The sequence below is a fragment of the Erinaceus europaeus genome, chromosome 17 (genome assembly GCF_950295315.1).
Source record: "Erinaceus europaeus chromosome 17, mEriEur2.1, whole genome shotgun sequence".
Taxonomy (NCBI): domain Eukaryota; kingdom Metazoa; phylum Chordata; class Mammalia; order Eulipotyphla; family Erinaceidae; genus Erinaceus; species Erinaceus europaeus.
The window spans coordinates 67,079,590-67,093,443 of record NC_080178.1 but is presented as its reverse complement, the minus strand read 5'-3'; the positions used below and the strand labels follow the sequence as shown (position 1 = coordinate 67,093,443).

The window sequence follows — 13,854 nt, the reverse complement described above, 5'->3', positions numbered from 1 at the left end:
TTGTTAGGAAGTGAGCCACCAGAGAGGGAACTAAGGGGTGCTACGAACTAGGAAAGGTCTCACCAGAGTATTGGAGCTGGAGGGTTGACATCCTAGGCATGGTGTCTCTGGACACAGTCTGAAGTGAAGCATGTTGAGGTAACACTGTTTGCATTGATTTGGTTGAGGTCAGCACATGCAGTATCAAATGTTATGGGTCAAGAGAAGGGTGAAGAAAAACAAGGAAAGCCACAGAGGTTCTAGGACTGGGAGAAACACGGATTTTAAAGAAAATGTGGAAGGTTCCTTTCTGTCTTAGAGTTTAAGAAGGCAATAGATATTATAGTCTATGGCCTTACCACTCTGAACATGCCTGATCTCATCTGATAATTATTATTATAACCAAGTTATTTGGGAATTTGGTTTATTTGAAAATCCCTCATGTTTGGGAGTTACTTTCTGCTCTGATCCAGCTTTCTAGTCCTTTTCTCAACTCTGACACCATCTCAGATTCTACTTTTAGCCCACCTGTATGTTAGCTATTAAGTCATGGACCCCTTGAAGCATACCTAAAATAGACTTCCTAGATTCTTCCCACATGAAGACCCTTAGGTATTTGCTCTGTTCTTACCTTTAGGCTCCTGTTTATTGAACAGTTTGTCCTGCTTTATATCTTACCGCTTCTCAGCCACCAAGTTGCTGATGCTACCATGATGCCATTCTGACTTCCCTGGGCAGAAGACCTCACCAGTGTGTCCTAAAACTTCACCTCCATAGAACCTTATTCCATTAGGGAAAGATGGAAACAGGCTGGGGTGTGGATTGACCTGACAGCATACATGTTCAATGGAGAGGCAATTGCAGAGCCCAGACCTTCCACTTTCTGTTCCCCATGGTCCATACTCTCAGAAGGATAAAGAACGGGGGCCACCTTCCAATTGAGGCAAAAGGATACAAAACTGGTGGTGGGACTTGTATGGAATTGTACCCCTCTTATCCTACAATCTTGTCAATCGTTATTAAATTACTCATATATATAATGTATATTATATATTGCGTGGTATCAGAGGTGGTGAAGTGGTTAGAGCACTGGAATCTGAAGCATAAGGTCCCAATTTCAGTCCTGGGCAACACATGTTCCATAGTGATGTTCTGGTTCTCTTTCTTATAAACAAACAAACAAACAAACAAGATCTTTATAAAATATATGGGCTCATGAACAAGAATTCCATGGAGAAACAGTTATGGAAGCCAGACCTCTTACCTTCTGCACTCCAAGAAGAATTTTGGTCCATACTTCTAGAGGGAGAAATGTTAGGGGAGGATGATTAGAGACTAAGGACACAAACTTGAGTGGTGGAAATGGTGTGGAATCGAACCCGGGTCTTGTTGTAATTTTGCTTCTGCATGAAATTCTTGTTGAAATAGCATTTTGATTGAATTATGTGAAATTGTAGATAAATTAAGAGTATGACGTGGTTTTGTCATTGAAAAAAATTTTATTTTATAAATTAAATTAAAATTATATCTTTATAGTAAGTGTCAAGTTTTCTGCATTTGTTTAAATCTTTAAATAAGAATGTGTACTACTACCCTTCTCTTATGATTTTTCTGAGTATTTGGAGATATTTTGTTTGACTATGATTGCTTTTGCCTTGTGTATTCTTTTTTCAAAATATTTATTTATTTATTTATCCTTTTGTTGTCCTTGTTTTATTGTTGTAGTTATTATTATTGTTGTTATTGGTGTCATCGTTGTTGGATAGGACAGAGAAAAATGGAGAGAGGAGGGGAAGACAGAGAGGGGGAGAGAAAGACACTTGCAGACCTGCTTCACTGCCTGTGAAGCAACTCCCCTGCAGGTGAGGAGCCGGGGGCTTGAACTGGGATCCTTACACTGGTCCTTGCACTTGGCACCACGTGGGCTTAACCTACTGCGCCACCGCCCGACTCCCTACAATGTGTATTCTAATGTGTATTTATGACATGACAATTCATAGAGTTTTTCTTTAATGTTTTCATGTTGGCTTTCACCATTTTCTTTTATACTCATCCTCTTGAAATTTGTGCCCCTTTTAGAAATTTATTGAGTTTTATATACAACTTTTGCTAAATATTAGTATATATTATTTTATATATTGCAAATGTACTAGTTTTGTTATTACAACTTGTGTATTGTCCATTTTATAAACTCTTATCAATTCTTAAAAATTTTCCATTAATATCTTAAATAATTTCTAAGCAGATCAAAGAAGTTATGTGCAAAATCCCTTTCTTTCTTTATAAATTTGAATGTATAAAATTTTTATTTTGTACTCAGTAAAATGTCTAGATATTTATAGCCATTGTAAAATAATTGTGATGAGGGCAGGGATAGAAAGCATAATGGTTATGCAAAGAGACTCTCATTCCTGAGGCTCCAAAGTCCCAGGTTCAATCCCCCACACCACCATAAACCAGAGCTGAGTAGTGCTTTGGGAATAAAATAAAATAAAATAATTATGATGAAAACAACTTTAAGGTTTTGGAGTGGTTTTAATGAGGATTCTTCTAGGTATTATATTAAACATGTTGCTTTTTAAGATTATATCTTTGTTTTTCAGATATAATCTTTTATTAAAAGTTGCTTTTAAGGCATTTATATATAGAGTTTGTCAGACTTATTGTTTCATCACTTATTCATGACATAGAACCTAGCTTCTATTTTCTCCTGTTTTCTAATCCCAGAATCTAGTTTCTAAAAAAATAAAGAGCCAGGCAGATGAGAGGTTCCAAGGTGAGTCACCAAATAAGGAAAGCCAACCATGAAAGCTGAAGATAATTTATAGAATCAAAGTCAGGTATCAGAATGAAATAGAATTATGACATCAGGCACCTGTCCCTTCGCTTCTCAGAATGCAAGGGATTAGATCATCTACTTACTACTTTGGAAGGACTACTAAGATCTCTCAAGCCAATGATGTCTTCTGTAGCTTCTTCTACTCTTATGACTTCAGCTGCCTGTGTTCAAAAGGCTACTATCTTGCTGGACACTTCTGGAGTGTGGAGTTTTGGTATAAACTAGATCCCTGATCCAGTTGTGCTACTCTCTAGATTCTTCCTGTTTTATTCCAAACATCCTCCAGGGTTTTTCTTTCATTTCTTCTCTCTCTCTCTCTCTCTCTCTCTCTCTCTCATTACATTACATTGGGAATTGAACTCAAATACTCCTAGAGATTTGCCAAGTAATCTCTGGAGTAAATCCATTCAAACTAGTCCCTGGGCAGCCAACCAGGTGGACAGATATTCACTGAATCCTCAGAGATCAATTGCAACTTCTCTGATTAAAGTGTCCTTACTATGAGAAAATTTTGAAGTCTTCCTATCTCTTTCTCTCTCTTTCCACCCTCTCTGCACACACACACACACACACACACACACACACACACACACACACACACACACACACACACACACATGTTAATTGTTTACGGTATAGTTATTGGCACAGAAGTACAACCTCTCATCTCCCCATGACTGATGTCTGCAAAATCGTCTCTCTAGAAACCTAAGCCTTTTTCCATCATCAGGTCTCAGGAGTCCGGTGTCCTTGTATCCCATTCTGTTTTCCTTCCCCAGAGTCTTTTTGCTTTGATGCAATATATCACAACTAGTCCAAGTTGCATCTTATGTCTTCCCTTACTGTCCTTGTTTCTTAATTTCCACCTATGAGTGAAATCACCTGGTATTTGTCCTCACATTTTTTAAACTACATATTCCCTCCCTTCTTTTCTCCCTCAATTCCTTCCTTCCTTTTCTTCTTCCTCCTCCTCCTTCTACTTCTCTTTCTCCTCTTCCTTCTTTATGAGATAACATTGGTATGATTTTGCATCATTCCTACCACCAGAGTCCTGTGTCCTCATTCCTTCCTTCCCTCCAATGGAAACTGTAGTATTCTCTTAAGGTCACAGATATAGATTGACTATCATTTCTGTAACTATATTTTTACATATTTGCCCATTTTTTCCCTATGGTCCTGCCTTCTCTTCCTTTCTAAGTCACACCTACACCTATTGCTGCTTCATTTTGTCCTCTTCTCTCTCTGGGTCCTGATGGAATTGGAGCTCAGAACCCTCTGGTTGTCTTCCCTTAACATTTTGCTCCCTCTGTCACTTAATTTATGTCTCAACTTCACATAGAATTGCTCTTACAAATGACTTCAAGCTGTCAACATTAATGGATAGCTCTTAAAAGTTCATCTTACTTGAACCCTCTCTGACAACTGATCAGTTCCTTATGTTAGAGCCACTTGCCTCTCCTGTTTTTCTCCTTTCTTAAAATACATCTAGTTTTAAATAATTTCAAGGTTTAGTGAATTAAAGCTACAGATTTGTCAGAATAATAGACAGATCTTTGCCTTTTGACTCGAAAGAGGTGCATAGTCAAGAGATTAAGCGGTTCTGATTGAACAGTATTTACTACTGTTCTTAATTTGGTAACAACAAATTTGCAAATCGGTAAAAAGTTGAAGTTACAACCAAGAAGGATTTACTGAATAGCAATGGATTTCTTAGGACACTATAAACAATTCTAGGGAGTTGGGTGGTAGCACAGCTGGTTAAGCTCACGTGGTATGCAGCTCAAGGACCGGCATAAGAATCCCGGTTTGAGACCCCAGCTCCCTACCTGCAGAGTAGTCGCTTCACAAGAGGTGAAGCAGATCTGCAGGTGTCTATCTTTCTCTCCCCCTCTCTGTCTTCCCCTCCTCTCTCCATTTCTCTCTGTCCTATCCAACAATGATGACATCAATAACAATAATAATAACTACAACAATAAAACAAGGGCAATAAAAGGGAAATAAATAAATATAAGAAAAAGTAAAAAAATGTCTTTAAAAAACAATTCTATGGAAAGAAATGGTGTCGATTTCTACAGAAAAAAAATATTTGCAAGCACTGCTCAGGTAGGCTTGCTCTTTAAAGCAGAAATCACATGGAATTTCAGAAAACTTTTAAATAATTATAATAACCTTTCTTAGTAGAATGTCTTTGTGTTTTGAGAAAGACTGTTCATGTACACTCAATTTCTCCAATCCCTTTCAATCCAGTCTTTCACATTCTTGAATATTCTCCCAAAGATCAACTTGGCATTGTTTTTAGGATGATGGTGGTTGAAATTAGTCAAATGTAGAGAAGTTAAAAAGGGAACAGAATTCTGTGTTACTTCAATAAGGTGAGATAACATATAGATGGCAAGACCTACAGCAGTTGGTTTATTGGGGCTGGGTGGTGGCACACCTGCATGAGCACATGTTACCATGTGCAGTGATCCAGGTTCAAACCCCTACTTCCCATATTCAGGGCAGAAGCGTCACAAGCAATAAGGCAGAAGTTGGTCTATCCTTGTACTTTCTGTTGTGAATTCAGAAGTGAAAGACATTGGCCATTTACTTCAGTTAATTCCCTGGTCTCGTTTTCTTTCCTTATTAGTCCAGTCTTCTTTTTATGGTCCCACTTAAATCATGCAGTGATGTAATCCAAAGATGTTTTAGTGTTGCCTCTCCCAATTTTTTCCTGTCTTATTCTTAGCCCTCTGCAGGTCAGTTCTTGTTTGGCCACCAATCCAGTTTGCCCTGTTCTCCACGACAGGAAGTACTGTCAGTATTCCCAATTTTCCTAATGATGTCAAGTCTATGCATTTCCACCCTAGATTGCTTATCACATTTTCTAGTCATTATCCCATGACAGGAAGTCTCTCCTTGCTGCTGGCTATACAGCCCTAGTTCCCTCTTGGCAAGGAACCCTGGAGTATGCTCTTCAAAATATTCCCTTCTGGGCATGTTCCCTGAGGCTCCAATAAGAGGAAAAGGTCTTGTTAGAGCTTTGTTTGAAAAGGAAGCAAAATTATTAATTGGTGTTTGGGTGGTGGGAGTTTCACTGTGGATCCCTACAGGTACTGACTGAGAAGGTACCATTAAAGACCCTGTTCTAGGAACCCAACTCATCACTTAACTTCTCATCCTCAGTAGGGCAGTCAGTGCATCACTTTGGTGAGTAATGACTGAAGGGTAGATCTAGAGAAGTGAGGTGCACACACACTCCAGCAATAAAGTTCCTTTAAACCTGGATAATTTGACAGGTGGTCTGGGGTGGAAATACATGAACTTGATATCATGAGGGAAAATTGCAAATACCATGTGTACATCTCAGAGGTCTGTGTGGACTCTTCACTTCACATGGACACAGGCCAAGGAGGGATCAAGTGGGTGAGCATTCACTCCTCCAAAGCAAGCAAATATTCTTCTAGAACACACTCATAAGCTATTTGTAGACCTGCTCCTCTTTGAAGCTCCCAGGGTGGTAACATTTATGGAGGCACTGAAACCTATGTCTCCAACTTCAGAACTCATTACCTCCTTTACTTACTACTCCGTTAGAGATGGAGTTGTTGAACTTACTGGGTTAGACTTTTCTTGAGGCACGAGGGAATAATGAGGAACACTCACTGGTTTCTGAAGGGGATAATTGGGACATCACACGTAATTATTTTTTTCACCTTGTTTTGATGGCACTGTTATGCCTCACAAGGTAAGATTAAGGATATGCAGCTTTGAGGATAATTTGAAGCCATTACTCAGATGATCAGAGTCAAGTTTTTTGACATAGCCTAGCTCCCCATCTAATACTTACCCTGAGGGGGTGGTGCTGATGGGAATCATGTGTGATTAGGATGGAGGAAGAAGACAGAGAAGAAAGGACATAACATATTTTTTATTGTAGTGCTGCTAGTTACTACTATACAACATTGCCCTTTGGGATGAATTTATCATCTTTGCTCAAATCAAGTGCCTTCTCTTTGAATCATCATAGTTTCTATTGTTCTTAACTAGATTCCCTCTACTATGTCTTCAATGTATTATAATTCAGTGAAACTAATATGGCTATTCTCAGCATTTGACAGGCTATTTCATATCTGATTATCACACATTATGATTTTCTGGGGTGGATGTTAGCAAACCCATGTCATATGTGAGGAAATCCAGGCTTGAAAATGGTTAGATTCTTTCTTTCTGGAAGCATAAGACAGAAACAGGGTCCAGAAGCAGGTCTGTGATGGCTGATGCAGTTTATCTCATCACATCTGTGGTGTGGGTCCACTCACCTCTGTCTTCTCGGTTCTCATCCTTTCCGCTGTGACCTCAGTCACCGTAGCAGCTGTTGTTGAAGGAATAGGCAATAACTATGTAGTTTCTCTTGAACAGGAAAGTAAAAGTGTTTTTTTTTTTTTTTCACTTTAAAGCCTTGCTGTTTCTTTATTCAAGGGCTGTGCACTTCTGCTGACTTCTGTTTCTCTCTTTTGTGCTTAGAGACCTCTTCTGGCTGCCATTAAAACCTCGAGATCTATCCAGCTGCCTCTTCCCTGACTGGAATGTAAATCACTTCCCTTATGCTCACAAATCTTCAGACTCTGGGCCTGGATCTCCTGTGCGATAGCACTATTATTTCATATAAGTTGACCATGATGCTGGAGGTACTGAGGGTGTATGTATGTGTCAGGGAGTGATGTAATCCCCAAAACATTCTTTTATTTGATCTGTCATTTGATTCCTTAACTCTCACCCATTGGCCACAGGGCACTGGACAGTCTTCCTTGGCCTTGCAGCTGTCACTGCTGACCTGGCGACAGGAAGATGATTTTCTAGCTCAGTGGTCAGTGGGTGTGAGCTCTTTTCTTCTTAGATCACCAAGTAGGTCTGCGATCCATGCACATTTACTCCTTTCTAGACTTCAGCTTTCTAACCTACAAATAACAGTATTGCACACAGTAAATGTCATGGACCTGAGTAATTTTGTCTGTTTTTTTTGGTGGATTATATGAAAAGTGGACTGGAGGTATGACAGTTAGTTGCCTGTTTTCTTTCCTTTTCTCCATAATCTACTTGCCATGTGAAATATTTCATGTTTACATACTTGTAGTTACCAAGAACTTCTGTCTGTTCTAGGCCACCACAGCTCTGAATTTCAGATCTACTTCTGTACAATGCCAACTTGAAGGAGAAGGATGTCAGAGGTAGCGGAATCAGATAGCTACTAAGGTACCGAGGTGAGAAACAAGATAATGCACTTGTGAAATGGCTGAGGGATAGTTTAAAGGAGAGAGAAGCAGAGTTATCTGGAACCAGTGATTTCATAATTTAGCCATCAAGTGACGTTTAGAGGATGGAGATGTCTCCAAATTAGGGAATTCAAAGATGCTACTTTTTTTTTTTTCCAGTTTCAGATAAATTAGTGGTGTAAGATGAGTGGGCTGACTAAGGTCTATTCTGATTGAATCAAATATCAGCATTTAGGACTTGGCAATATGTGCATGATGGGAAGTCTTTTTTTTTATTAATTTTATAGTTTCTGGGTTTTAACTTGCTTACGGTTATATGAATTGCTCCAAGTTATGGATATATTTAAGATATCTAATCCTGGGGCCTTGTTTCTGAGCTTCTTATCCAAATGCATTTTCCACTGGACCAAACTCACTTGCCACTTCTGTGTTCGAAGATCTTGCAGAAACATCAACTAAACTGAAAACTACTTCTGACCGTTTTCTGAGATCAGTGGAAGGAGAGTGATGGTGGCATCTGTGAGACCATATATATACCTTGAGAACCCAATGCCCATGCAACTGAACTTAACATGTATACTTTTCTTTGCAGCAACTCTCTCCTGTCCTAAACAAAATGATCCCCATGATTCTCTCCAACAATTCTCATCTCTTCCCACATACTTTCTTCTTGGCGGGCATACCAGGACTGGCTAATGCCCATATTTGGATCTCACTGCCTTTTTGCTTCATGTTCTTCCTGGCAGTGACTGGGAACGGGGTCTTGCTTTTCCTCATCCGAACAGAACACAACCTTCACCAGCCAATGTTTTTTTTCCTTGCAATGCTCTCCTTTGTTGACCTGGTACTGTCCCTTTCCACTCTGCCCAAGATGCTGGCTATCTTCTGGTTTGGTGCCACAGCCATCAGCTCCCACTCCTGTCTTGCCCAGATGTTCTTCATTCATGCATTCTCTGCCATGGAATCAGGAGCCCTGGTGGCCATGGCCTTGGACCGCTTTGTGGCCATCTGTAGTCCACTGCGTTACTCAAGCATTCTTACCCCGGTCATTGTTGCCAAGATTGGGGGCCTGGTGGCTTTGCGAGGTGTTAGTTTGACCATCTCCTTTCCAAGTCTGGCCCACCGACTGCCCTACTGTGGCTCCCACACAATCGCCTATACCTACTGTGAGCACATGGCTGTAGTGAAGCTAGCCTGTGGGGCCACCACCGTGGATAACCTCTATGCTTTTGCAGTGGCGCTATTTCTTGGTGTGGGGGATGTGGCCTTTATTGCCTACTCTTATGGGAAGATTGTGAGGACTGTGATTCACTTTCCTTCATCTGAGGCACGGGCTAAGGCAGCCAGCACGTGTACAGCACATGTCTGTGTTATCATCTTCTTCTATGGACCAGGCTTTCTTTCTGTGGTCATGCAGCGCTTCGGGCCACCCACAGCCTCTGCTGCCAAGGTCATACTTGCCAACCTTTACTTGCTTTTCCCACCTGCACTGGACCCTATTGTCTATGGGGTCAAGACTAAGCAGATCCGAGAGCAACTGTGCAAGATTCTGAGTCCCAAAGGGCTTGATCCCACTTGAGAGTAGTTCTCACCAGTTGTATCCCAGAGGTCCCTCTTCTGGAGGGGACAGTGAAAATAAAGTAAATGAACTTTTTTTTTTTTTTTTTTTTACTGTTTATACATTGGGAATCTCTTCTGAAATTTAGAATCTTTTGATATGAAACTGGAAAACTGAGGAACAATGGGATACCTCAGGTGATCCGTCAGCATGCATATTTTGATTATTATTTTTTAATTCTAAAAGCTTAAGATTTTCTTATGCTGACAATCTAAATTCATCAGGTAAATTGAGAAGTAATTATGACTTAGACTTAGATCAAGTGACTTAAGAGTTCAGAGGTAAACTGGGTGTTCATTTTGAACGTATGAAAACATAGGCTACGTCCCACCACCAATGACAGATACACTGATACACGGCTACTCTGTGGGCATCAACAGACTATTTCTTTTCTTGTTCCATCTTTCTTATTCCTCTCCCCTTCCCCATGTTCTTCTTCACCTCTTCTCCTCCGTCACTCCCACCCCACCCCCACCTCCATCTCTTCCTCTTTCTCTTCTGGTCAGTTCTGGTTGTGTCAGGGATTGAACCTAAGACCTCTGCCTCAGGCATGGAAATCTTTCTGCATGATTACCATCCTATATCCTTGTCCAGGCTAGATTATTCTGTCAGTAAAATTTTGGCATCACAGAAAAAGGGGTGGCAGATTACAGAGATACTTTAGATGTTCAAAATTTATGACAGGAATTAACAAATATACATTCCACTGGACTCCATCAATGTAGGTATAGTTCATTTCTTTACACCTTGCTCTTTCCAGGGTATACAGATATTCTTCTATGATTCTTATGGTATTTATATTTTTAATTTTGGGGAATATTATAATACACATTTTTTTTCTTCTTCCAGGGTTATTGCTGGGGCCACTGCTCCTGGTGGCTATCTTTTGTTTTTTTATTTTCCCGTTGTTGTTAATGTTGCTGTTACTGCTGTTGTTGTTGGATAGGAGAGAAAGAAACTGAGAGAGAAGGGTAAGACAGAGAAGGGGAAAGAAAGAGAGACACCTGCAGACCTGCTTTCACTGCTTGTGAAGCAACCCTACCTGCAGGTGGGGAGCCGGGGGCTCGAACTGGGATCCTATGCTTCTTGCCACGTACGCTTAACCCGCTGCACTACCGCCTGGTCGCCTATGATAATACTCCTTTTGCTTCAGTTTTAGTTCCAGATACAGGAACTTGAGTTAATGTTTGCTACACACAATATTTTTTTCTAATTATCATTTTAATTTTCTGTCTTTATTCCTAACTCTCTTGATCATTTCCTTCCTGTTCTTATTGTCAGCATCCGCTTTAATGTATTTGTTATATGTCTTTTAATGCTTTGCTGTTATAAATATTTAAATTTCACTGAAGCATATGTAGTACTAATAGAATGTTATGCATTCTTAATGTAGTCTCCTTTACTTCTTCAAGTGCCGATACTTCTATCTGTGAGATGCATGGCTCTTAATGGGACTACATTTTCCCTGGCTTTAACTTCACCATTCCTTCTAATTTTGAACTTCAGCTAAAGCCTCACCTCCTTGAAGGATATTTTTTCTAACAAGATCAGGTCGCTTGCCTACTGACTTCAGTTCTGTGTATCTTTACTGTACTGTTCAACATCATTTGTAATCATCTATAGATAATGACTTGTGGAATCATCTCTGTCTCTAATTCTCATGAAATGATGAGCTATTATATTCTTAGAATAGTACCAGCCACATAATAGGCTCTCTGTAAATGTTTACTCAATAAACAAATCTCATTATTTTAAAGGATGGTGTCATTACTAGAACACTTCCTCATCAGTCACATTGACAAATACATATTTTTGAATAAACAAATCCATCCGTCTCTAAAGTGTAATATTATAGACCATTGCCATGGGAGTCTGTCTAAAACTTTCTCCTAAGTAGTCTACACTCCATGCCATACTCTAAGATCCCAGTTCTTCTGTAATAAATATTAATATTTAATTTCATTAGTAAAATGATAACTCTTCGAAGGAAAGACAAAAAGTGGAAACCACTCTGCCCAACTAAACTTTGTTTTATGTGTGTGTGAAACAAGATACTCAGGAAAGCCAACGGCAGGGTTGCAGAAGTAGATTCCTTTGTGAGTGCAAGTTTAAGACAATTTTTGTTGATTGTTTATTTTGATACCTCTTTGACCAAAAGAGTTTTGCACAACCTTAGTCTGATAATATGACTTAGTAAAAAGTCTTGATAATCTTCTGTATATCCAACTATTATTCCAGAGTGCGTGGAAACCTTGCAGACACCTATCACAGGGAAATGAGATTGAACACGTGTAACTAGACTACATTTACCCCCCAATAAAGTGATTTGAAAAAATAATTGCACATAAGTTCTTTAATGTATGCAATATGCACATGAATATGCACATGAATAAGAGAGCTGAAGCTCTCTTATTAAAATATCTTATTTCAGTGGTCCCGGAGGTGGCGCAGTGGATAAAGCATTGGACTCTCAAGCACGAGATCTTGAGTTCAATCCCTGGCAGCACATGTACCAGAGTGATATCTGGTTCTTTCTCTCTCCTCCTATCTTTCTTATGAATAAGTAAATACAATATTAAAAAAACATTATAAAAATATATCGTATTTCTGAAAAAGAGTTAAGATATAATATAGAACAAATTGTTGACTAATCATGAACCTAAAGGCAAGAATATTGCAGATGAGGATTTGGGGGATCTCCGTTTTGGAAAAAGCTAGTTAGGTGGTCTGGGAGGTGGCACAGTGGATAAAGCATTGGACTCTCAAGCATGAAGTCCTGAGTTCAATCCCCAGCAGCACATGTACCAGAATGCTATCTTGGTCATTTCTCCTATCTTTCTTACTAAGAAATAAATAAAATATTAAAAAAAGAAAAAGCTAGTAGGTTTATTTTAGTATTCCAGAGGGCCTATGACTTTACTAGTTTTTGCCTTCGCCTGACATCTAATATACAGGTGAACCCAGGTTATTGTCTAGGGAGATGGTGTCATAATTGGAAAAAGGACTAGAAAGCTGGGAGCCTCACCTTCCCAGAGCCCTGCCCCTCTAGGGAAAGAGAGAGACAGGCTGGGAGTATGGATCGACCTGCCAATGCCCATGTTCAGCGGAGAAACGATTATAGAAGCCAGACCTTCCATCTTCTGCACCGCATAATGATCCTGGGTCCATACTCCCGGAGGGTTAAAGAATAGGAAAGCTATCAGGGGAGGGGATTGTATATGGAGCTCTGGGGGTGGGCATTGTGTGGAAATGTACCCCCTCTTATCCTATAGTCTTATCTATATTTCCATTTTATAAATAAAAATTTAAAAAATCATATTTCTTACTAAACTAGTGCCAGAACTTATGTACATGACCCAGTTGCTTCCGGTTCTTGAAATAGTTCCATGGGCTGCTTTTGAGGAAAGTAGTCTATCAGTATTCTTTAAAATTGGAGAAAGAGGATCAGTCTTTATATTTTTACATAGACCAGTAATTAGGTAAGAATTGCACTTATCAAAGAAAAGTAATCAGCTTTCTTTGTCGAAGGAAGAATGACTCAGTGATAAAATTTTAGCAGTTAACATTCACAGTAGAAGGATGAATGGATATATTTAATAGTACAGAATGTCCTAGGGAAATTACTGTTTCTGATTTTGACCTGTGGAAATAAGAAGTCGGAACTTTCAGAGCAACGTGAAGTGTCCTCATTCACTGAACAAGAGACCTCCTATGATAGTTATAAGACTGCACAGAGGGAGGGGTGAAGCTTGATAGTGGGAATGTAATGTGTAGACCACTTGGTCAGAGACAAGTGTGACTTCCTGCTCTGCCTCTCTGCCCACCTGGCTGTCTCCAGGGTGCTAGTTCTGTGCATCTTCAGTCTATTGGGAGGTTCATTTTGACTTTGTCCAGATGAGTCTGTGTGTCCTATGGGACTCTTCAATTCTTAATAACGGCTTACTCTCCAGTACTTTGTTCATAGTGGCCAGCCCTGCTTTGAGGAAGCAGGAAGACTGTACTTGACTTCCTGGTTGAAATGACAGAACCAGTTACACATATATGCATGGGATTTCAGATGTGGAAAATAAGGTTAGATGTATAGTTTTGAAGAATAATGTTGACAGTTGACTTCTGCCTTTCCCGTAGTCTTTGTGACAGGAGTTGTTTCTTTGATTGAGTGT

The 13,854-nt window shown here is 39.7% G+C and overlaps 1 protein-coding gene across 1 annotated transcript; it reads left to right on the top strand.

Moving 5' to 3' along the window:
• Positions 1 to 8,689: 8,689 nt before the first annotated feature.
• LOC103117664 (olfactory receptor 52K1-like) lies at positions 8,690 to 9,652 on the top strand. Its single transcript, XM_007527776.2, has one exon. It carries the CDS (start codon positions 8,690 to 8,692, stop codon positions 9,650 to 9,652), a length of 963 nt encoding a protein of 320 aa, XP_007527838.2.
• Positions 9,653 to 13,854: the final 4,202 nt, after the last annotated feature.

What these genes read in the sequence shown, in the direction of transcription:
- LOC103117664 (XM_007527776.2), top strand. Translation starts at nt 8,690, where the DNA reads ATGATCCCCATGATTCTCTCCAACAATTCTCATCTCTTCCCACATACT.